This window comes from Argopecten irradians, chromosome 1, assembly GCF_041381155.1.
Source record: "Argopecten irradians isolate NY chromosome 1, Ai_NY, whole genome shotgun sequence".
Classification (NCBI taxonomy): Eukaryota; Metazoa; Mollusca; class Bivalvia; order Pectinida; family Pectinidae; genus Argopecten; species Argopecten irradians.
Genome location: NC_091134.1, coordinates 55,877,826 through 55,887,425, shown reverse-complemented (window position 1 = coordinate 55,887,425; position 9,600 = coordinate 55,877,826). Strand labels below are relative to the sequence as shown.

Below are 9,600 nucleotides of genomic sequence, written 5' to 3'. Positions count from 1 at the left end.
CAGAAAAAAACATGTATTAAAATGTACTGTCATTTGAAAATCTATAGATGTATCTTAGTAATGAAAGCTACAAAATTAAGCTGTGATTTCTTCATTATTGTGAAATTGTGAAGGACAAAGCAGCTAGCCGTACGTGTGTTTTAGACTGGCCTTGCTATCGTCCCAGTGACCTAGAGAGGCAGCGAACCAATGTTTGTAAACACAAAGTCACGTGGCAATACGTAGCAAGTAGGAGTGTCTGTAGGTACATAAACAAACCCTCGTGGCTTTACAACCATAGTAAGGAGATAGACATCAGAACGTGTACGTATCCTGTTAGGTATAACAGAAAACTGGTCTGACAGTGGAAAGACATTTGTTTTTTAGGTAGTGATAACGTCCTTATATAAAATTGAATTTGATCTTACTAGAAAACCTATCCGACAAGATGGGGATTTTTGAGCGGTTTTTACAACAACTAGACGTTTCTACTGTTTTAGTTGCTATGGTTGCTTTTCTGTCGACGTTTTGGTTGCTACAGCTGTATCGGAAACCAAGGTTTCCCCCAGGACCCATGGCATGGCCCCTCATCGGAAATATGCCACAAATATTTGGAAAAGCACTCCACCTGGCCCTTACTGATCTAGGACGACAATATGGACCTCTAGTCTGGTTAAAAATGGGAGGTGAGAATGTATTGGTGGTAAACACGATTGATTCTGCAATTACAAGCTTTGTTCGTCAAGGAAGAGTTTTTGCTGGTAGACCAAAACAACGTAAGACTGTTGAAGTTCTTCTTGGTCATGGAAAGGACATTGTCATGAGCGATGCTGGTCCGGACTTGAAGTTTCATAGAAAGATTGTACATTCGTTTTTGTCTTCGCAAACACGTGGAGGCCAGCTTCAGCTGGAAAATATGATCAGGTTCGAAACAGAAAGCTTAGGAGACAAACTGGCAAATGTGTGTAAGAAGTGCGAGTCCTTTGATCCCAAACTTGACATTTCTAGAGTCGTCGCAAACGTGTTATGCAAGTGCATTTTAGATCGAAGATTTGAGGACGTGGACGATGCATTTCTGAACCAATTACACATTGTCCAGGACATTGTAGACAACATCGAGAGCTTCAACATTGTAGACGTATTCCCATTCCTGGAGGTAAGCATGTTAGTCAGGTTTTCTTCTTATTGATTTGATAGTAGAAAATTATGGTATATATTATAATACGCATTACATACCGTCGACTTAAACATACCCACAACAAGCTCAAATTCCACCTTTAGCACATTTATCAATTTAAACATGACTTAAATCAAATACTCTAATGCTTCTTATAATATTTCTACAAAAACAAATTGGAAAACAAATTCCAATATTAAAAATCATAACTGGGCATCGGTGCAGGAGAACTAAGATTTAATTGGCATGCCTAGTTTTCCCGGGGAAATGTGTGTGTGTGTGACCTATTTACCTCAGCATGAATGTATACCAAGAGAACATTCTCGTCGGTTGTTGTGAAATTTCAGGGGTGTGTAAAGTACACTAGCGGTGATTGGTCGCTATGTTGGAAGTTCAAAGGTCACATTCCTCGCATGCTGACATGCCCAGGTCTTTCGGGTCTTCTTTTGGCAATGAAATCGCATCAGGAGACAAACAAATTACTTTCTAAAACAAAAGTACTAAACCATGTACAGCTAAGAACGATTCGTATTGTTTAAGTCGGTCTTGTGTACTATTTAACAAACGTTACATGAGTACAAATGATTTACAAGTCCATTCAAAATAAGTGTCAGATTACACTGTGTGTGTTAATACCCTAGGATGGGACAAGGATGGGTAGGTTTAACCCCAAATTTAACTTTGAATAGCGTGGTGCTGCCCTGTACTCCATTGAACCGGGCGGTCGGTGACATCATTAGCGGTATTATATTTGTCACCAACAGACTCTCCGACAACAGGTTAGAATATCTTCACACCTACAGATGATAAACGCGATGCCTTGCAATCTAGTTTCACTGCTTGTAACGGACTGTTATCATTGTCATATATTTTATAATGCTGTGTTGTTTATATACCTATATATATTGCATGACCTCTGCGACCAGCTACTTTGTTAGCAGCAGGCTTTCACTCCTGCAATGTAAGCATTATCATATCGCTGGCGCTATGCCAACTTCATGAAGCTTCTTTAATTTATTATTATTTACACAAAAATCCCTTACTCTGTCATTCTTTCTAAACCACATATATGGTAATTTGTTAAAAAAAAGATAATGGCCCATTACATAATATCTACACACGTGGTGTCTCTGCAACAATATCCACCTGTTCTGCAGTGCTAAGCAACCCAAGAATGTGTCTGTTTCTAAGTTTCGTAATTAATCAGATTTGTGCCAGGTTACAGAAATTGGCATGATTAGGGAGCAATGGGCTTGAAACATACAAACGCGGTCATATATTTGAAAATGTGCCAAATAGTCACGTGGTAATGCTTCTCGTGGCAATATATACTAGACACCTCTAGGGTCAGGGGTACGACATATAGGTCACATATGTGATAACGGGGTACTGTAAGTGATAAAGTAATAGGTACTGACGGAAGGGTATATAATAGTGCATATTGATTCAGGTCAATAAGAAATTTCATTTCGTCAGTTAGCATCAATATCTAAATCGATGCTATTCCAATTTGATGTATTTTGAAATCCATTATAACAGTCACGTATAGCTTTTAAGTTTTTTTATGAAAAATTATTCCAACTCTATAAATATACAATTTGTAGATGGTTTTCATATATTATTTGTCCTACTACAGAGTTGGTCTTTTCACATGGCAAAAAAATACCAGATATGAACAATGTACTGTAAACCTTATTATTTTCGTGACGATTTAATGTCTCGTTTTCTTGCTGAATGATTTTTTTCTCATATATCAAGGTTCGGTGATTAGCGTCGTATGATACAACCTTACCTCTGCTCTAAATGTCTCGTGGCATTGTATAAGAGAATTGAATCGCAATAATTTGGTTTAGAGTTATGAAGTTATGCTGTCCGTTGTGCTATCTACATGTAATCAAATTTCATACACAATGTAAAAGCTTCAAATTATTATTAGAGATACCATATTAGAGGATATGATCAATTCAATTCAATTCTTTATTTTCCTTAAGTTTACAACTTATTGGAATTGTGCAAAATACGCACATATACATATATATACAATCACATAGTAATTAGTACAATATCATAGACAAGTTACAAATGTACTCTACATTGAAATCAAAATGTGTATTATATAAAGGCTACATAACTTACATGTATGATTTGTTGCTCCTGACAGAGATTCCCTGTACCAAGTTGGCGTCGATTCCTGAACAGTCTGAAGCGACGGGACGAGTGGCTTACTCAGGTTATTGCAGAACACCGAGTAAGTTGATGACAATGTACCAATATCAACTGATTCAGTCGTGCTTAAATTATTATACCTAGTGGATAAAGTTGGCGCTTAAAGATTTTCAGTTAAGATTATTATGTAACAAAGATCAGATCATATTGCCACCATATAGCCTCACTTTAATATTCAAAACGTGAATATAGGCCTCTTTGTTCTAAATTATAGATTATATTACTACCAAAAAACAATGCTTTAAATCAAATCGTGTATAGTTGTGATTTTAAGTTATTGCTGTTATTACAGGAAACCCTGAGCGAACACAATCGTGATTTACTGGACATCTTGTTGAAGGAACAGCAGGATGCTCGGGATCAACGGGACAAAAAACGTTTGGCTCTTCTTAGTGACGTCAGCATTGGCCATATTGTTTACGAGTTGTTCGGAGGCGGAATTGAATCCACAACAATGACCATTCTTTGGTTCATTATCTACATGATCAGGAATCCACAGGTACGGAACCAATTACTGACATAACACATCGATCGTTACACTAAAGAAAAAATATGAATTAATTTGAATAGCTGTTTATGAAAAAAACATAGTTTAATCTAAATAAACCACGAATTTAATTTACTAAAAATAATCTATTCCAAATTTATTTTGGGACTATTTTTTCTATGAAATCATTACGCCGTTATCTCAATTTGACTTTCTGACTTATCCTTTTCGTTTTCATATATTCGTCAAGACTTTGATTAAAACTTCATTAGTATAATACATATTCCCAAAATAGATATGCTGTCAAAGTCGACGTAAAGAAAACGTGGTATATGAGAACTATTCCTATGAACACATGACTTTGATTACAGTGGCAGAAGCGAATTTATGATGAAGTTCGCAGTGTATCCTTCCCTGACACACTACCGAAGCCATTTGAGCGCTCCCGTTACCCGATTCTGGAGGCGGCCATCAAAGAGACACTCCGTATGGCGGCCGTTCTACCTGTTGGTTTCCCCCACCGGACTATGGAGGACACACAGTGAGTAATGGCAATCAGGAAAGCATTCGCAAGTCAGATAGAGTATAGTGCTGTAAACTAACTGATTTTCACGGCAATTTATTTTCTAGAAAACGCAAAATTTAATCTCACGTGAAAGTAAGTTGGTTACTATCATCCACGTTTCTAGAAACAATGTCTTTTCAATTCAAATGGTGTGGTGTTATTGAAAGCAATTGTCCCTGGAATGTTTGAATTCGTAAATCTGGAGTACCCGAAAATTCATCAAATCGTTTTAATCCTTTAAAATGTAATATAGATCTATATAGTGTAAATAAACGGAAAAAAAATTACGAATACATATTAAAAATATAACTCAAGGCCATATATATTTGATCGAAACTAATACAATTTTCATGGTTTGTGTCATGTTTGATTACATATCTTTGCTTTACAGGCTTTCTGGATACCACGTGCCTAAAGACACCATGGTGTTGATGAATATCTGGGCTATACACCACGACGAGCAGGCCTGGCGTGACCCGTACTCCTTTAACCCAGGTAAGTAGGTCACCAAGCTACCTCATTAATCTAATTAGCTGGTTAATCATTCATGGCCTGGTCTACTACTGTTTACCCTAGCTATGTGGTTGAAATACAGCTTCATAATCATGTGAATACGAATGCGTCCATTCAAATGATAATATCTTAGAAAGGATCAACTGAAACGTGAACAAATGGCATGGTTGTGCAGCAACTTCGTGGTCCGGAAAAAAATACTAATTATAACCCTGTGAAGAAAACATATAAAGGTCAAAACTTCTCGTGATATTTTAATTGAGAGTTTCATGTTTAAACTCAGAAAAAAAGTGACAAACGCCGTAAGAAGTGTCCGAAAGAGACCACTTTCTTTATCATTATCATATATTATTTCTTCATCAGGTCGTTTCCTTGACGAATGCCCAGGAGAGAGGTACAGTTACCTGCCTTTTGGGATAGGTAACCGTGTGTGTTTGGGGTCTACTATTTCAAAAATGGAAATATTCATGTACTGCGCATGCCTCCTCTCCAAATATGAGCTTGCATGCCCGAATGGTGAACCCCTCCCGGATGTGACTGGAATTCCTGGGCTGACATTAAGGCCAAAACCTTTCAAGATCAAGTTGATTGAGAGGTAAACCAAAAAATCTCTGAATCCTTAACGAAATGGTGAACGTCTTTGCCATGACTCCGGATACTTCTCGGTTTCTTGACAAGAACTGCTTTAACAGGCTGGTCAGTTCCACGATAAATGAGCAAAGAAAGTCAGTGGACTTTAGAAAAACCAGAATACCACTTTGATATTAAGTATTCCAGTGTCATTATAAGATCGCAAGATTATGCAGCGATTCTATACAGGTCCACTTTCGCTAATAGTGAAGGTCACGTGACAACGTTAACGTTGATGCGTCTATACCAAGTATTTCAAGATCATTCATTTTATTGGTCTATCGCATGTTAATGACCTAAATGTAAATGGTCCATATTTTGCATTTAACAAACATTTGTAATATGTACAGAGAGCTCGATCGCGTTGTATGTGCACTGTTTTCAAAGTTATACATGGTAAAATAATTATCATTGCTTTAATTGTTTGAACTGTGATATATTTTGTTTTACATTTTCTGTTTTATGTTACTTTACATAACTGTGGTATGTTTAAGGAATATTTGTTGGATTAATTTCCCCGATTATTAGAAAGATCCGAAGGTAATAGGCGTTGGATGAAAGAACCGCAACTGCGAATACCTTTACATAAAATGTGCTTTGGACGCAAATTTAATCGCAATACCTTACGCAAATTAAGTGCTATTTAAAAGAATATATTGATAAAAGTTATGTTTGCAATGCTAGTGTGCATTTTTTCTTGCGGTTGTTTAAGTATGCTTTGTGTTGTTTCTTGTTCCTATACTTCATTATGTAATCGTATTACAATGTAACTTATGTTCCAGTAGAAATAGAAGAACAAACTTTGGCATAGCCTGTATAGACCATGCGATATTTTGGCTAGATGTCAACAATCATTGAATAAGATTTGGGTTACTGTGTAATTTGGTCGATTGTGAACATCTGTGTAACATCAGTGCGGAAAGGGTAAGGTAGATATATAGTAGTCTAATAGTTTTTTACCAGGTAAGTGGCTGGCGATACTTAGTGGGAACTATTGTCTGCCACAAGACAAGACATCAACACATCTGAGGTTTTATAAGAATGCCCCGGTATGATCTATGTGTGTGTAGGAATGTATATAGCTCATCTACTAGTGATATACTGTTGAAATGTTTACACAGCAGACAAATTAATTACACCAAACGTCTCTATAACAGCAAATGACACATGCTTGAGAGTGTGGAAATATGCATAATTTAACATTTTTTGAATACTAACCTCATCTCGAGGACTACTTTTTACATATTCTGTGTGTTTGCTTATAATTATGTAAGGGAATCACGATATTCTAGACTTAATAAGTCTCATTTGGTTTACTAGTTAGATTGATTCATCTGTCTGCTTTTGCTATGAATTAGAGCAGCCATGTAAATAACAAATTCGAACAGTTTATCATCTTCTTGGTGACGTTGGCAATTAACCACCTTACTTATATCGACTAATTTGGTCGCATTTGTTTCCTTATGAATGTCGTTTTTAAATACATGAATCTGTTATGATAAAAATTAAACTCATTTGTATAAATATTAAGTAATGATATCTTCAGCTTAATATCGTTCTTTTGATAAATGATAAAAACCGCAGAAAAAAAACTACAAGAACACAAAAAACGTGCATTTCATACACTTTACTATAACCATTATATCCAATTTATGTTTAAGATCATTATGCAATAAAATAATTCTTAATAGTTTTAATTAACGTTAAGTGAAAGTCTATTGCTGGTTATTATCACTGAAATCCGTCCAATATTTCCACCAAATGATAATTTTCAAAAAGATGACATTGTAACACAAAAAAGGTTGTTTTTTATCGATTATCAAATATTTTGAGCAAAATGACAATCTTTTAATTTTTTATTTTAATTGAGCTTATTATATGTATTCGTGCAATATGAAATATACATATAAATGGCGCATTTCATTAATACTTTACCATAGTTAGAATGTTAAAAAAACCTTCTTTATCCGGTAACAATAAAAGCTCTTTTAATGGAATTCTTTTAGAAAAATTGTATTCACCTTCTACTCCACTGAGTCCTGATTCAAAAGAAAACCAGTCCCGGTGATAACTAATTGTTGTTAATCAAGTTAGAATTCCTTGTTATGAAAAATTACGTTATGTGTATATATACATGTATGATATAAAAATGTACATATAACAAATAATACATTATTTCTTGTTAAGTTTATGAATTATGTCATTTACTTTTATTTTGATTATTGTATTTATATTTATTATTGACTATTATAAGAGCTCATCCTCATATGTATTGTTCTTATTGATATAAATGTTTGTATGTATAACTTTCTTTATTGTCTGTTGAGGATGTTTAGCCCTCTGGAAAAAAAGCAGCTAAGTATATCATTAATATTGTGTCCGTCTTTTTTTGAAAACGATTTTATGTTTGGAAAATGCTAGGAAAACACTTGTATAGAAACTTCTAGAAACCAGGCGTTCCGGATGAGAAAGAGTTTTCCGTTCCCAATGTCAGCCAAACTCTGGGTCTTATCTGTAGTGACAATCGGGAATAGTCTAACGGCAACAAGCAGCTCCTGTTGAAATCGTTATCTTAAATTTTTCATCTGAGAAAATTTCGGCTGTCAAATAGGGAGACAGTCAGGTAAAATTGATTGCAAAATATATAAAGAATATGTGGTCAGCATCTTAAACTATAAGCTGCATTTGGCGAAGGTCAAGAAAGACAAAAAACAAGCCATTTTTGTCTTTCATTCCCGAGTAATAAAATCAAAATTAAAAAAAAACGTATGTTTTAAGACGTTGACCTTGTATAGTTTGCAATATTCATTTTAAACACATATTTAAGCATAAAGATGCCAATTTTACAAATACATTGTACATCTGTCTTTCAAACGATGTTTCGCCTCGAAAGCAATTTAGTCCATTCTGTGCTAAAATACAGCTGTTTTCTGTCTGTGTCGAATGTATGCGGACAACGCCAATGTTGATTGCGGGATAAATTTGATAATTTTGGAGTGTTGACTAATAAGCAGTGGCGCAAAGAAAGTGCAGAAAGGTTTTATAACTTAAGGGGAAATAACATAAAAACATCGCTTAAACAGTTCTAAGAATAATCAATATCGTTTCCTTTGTAATGTTTCATCATGGCAGAATCTACCTGTGTACGCATAATGTGAAAGTGCATCGAACAGATCATCAGTCCTAAAGGCCTTTGTTTTCTAGACTCTATGTGGTTACAATGCCATCATGCCCCACATTCAAATATTGTTTTCTGATGATCATAAAGAAGAACTTGACGGTCACGAACGAGCTCTGTTTCTCTGCCGGAGAGTAATTAATAATTAAATTCTCAGTCTGAGACATCACTTTTTGAATAGTATTTAACTAAAGACTGTGCTGTTGACGTAAGGCTATTCCGTAAAGATACTTACTGATCAGAAATATTGTAATATCTACGTATTTATGCTACAACATAATAGTTTTAATCACTTAAGTTTCCTCAAAAAACTTTCTCATTCGTAGATGTGAGAGGAAATGAAAACCTTGTAGCTAATATACATTGATAAACGTAACTGTCATTTGTTTTTTTACATTACTCTGGTCCGATTCTTCGTAATGGATGCATCTCTCGCCTATTTTTGCCACCGAATGATCGAAGATCGTAGAGGACGAATGTCATTCAAAGGTCTATCCAGGACCAATCTGTCTTGATCTGCCATGGAATGCAAAGGAAATGCCGGTGAAATTTCGTATGTTGTCGTAGCAAAGTGTTTTGTTATTTTTTTTCCAACACACACATCGAAAGAGATGTAAAAGAGGAAATTTTCAACAGCCTCCTATAGATGTAACAGCAGATGGGGTTTGTTGGAGGTGGTCTAAATGCACGGGCGATCATGACACGGAACGATTAATGTCCGAATCGTCTGAAGAAAACCTCTGTCGAGTTAGTTAGTTGCGATGGCGTGTTTCGTAACAGATATCATTTTGATCACTACTTAACAAACAAAGGTTTTTAAAAGGGGTCGAAGACTAAATATAAGC

The 9,600-nt window shown here is 35.4% G+C and overlaps 1 protein-coding gene across 1 annotated transcript; it reads left to right on the top strand.

Moving 5' to 3' along the window:
* The first annotated feature begins 280 nt into the window (after window positions 1-280).
* LOC138334403 (steroid 17-alpha-hydroxylase/17,20 lyase-like) lies at window positions 281-8,293 on the top strand. The gene is made up of 6 exons (XM_069283075.1): window positions 281-1,135; window positions 3,318-3,404; window positions 3,675-3,881; window positions 4,241-4,410; window positions 4,826-4,929; window positions 5,311-8,293. The coding sequence occupies exons 1-6, from the start codon at window positions 428-430 to the stop codon at window positions 5,544-5,546; spliced, it is 1,512 nt and encodes a 503-aa protein (XP_069139176.1). The 5' UTR covers window positions 281-427; the 3' UTR covers window positions 5,547-8,293.
* Window positions 8,294-9,600: the final 1,307 nt, after the last annotated feature.

What these genes read in the sequence shown, in the direction of transcription:
- LOC138334403 (XM_069283075.1), top strand. Translation starts at nt 428, where the DNA reads ATGGGGATTTTTGAGCGGTTTTTACAACAACTAGACGTTTCTACTGTT. An exon ending in ACGTATTCCCATTCCTGGAG is followed by an intron (nt 1,136 to 3,317) that starts GTAAGCATGTTA and finishes TGCTCCTGACAG; the next exon opens with AGATTCCCTGTACCAAGTTG. An exon ending in ACATGATCAGGAATCCACAG is followed by an intron (nt 3,882 to 4,240) that starts GTACGGAACCAA and finishes CTTTGATTACAG; the next exon opens with TGGCAGAAGCGAATTTATGA.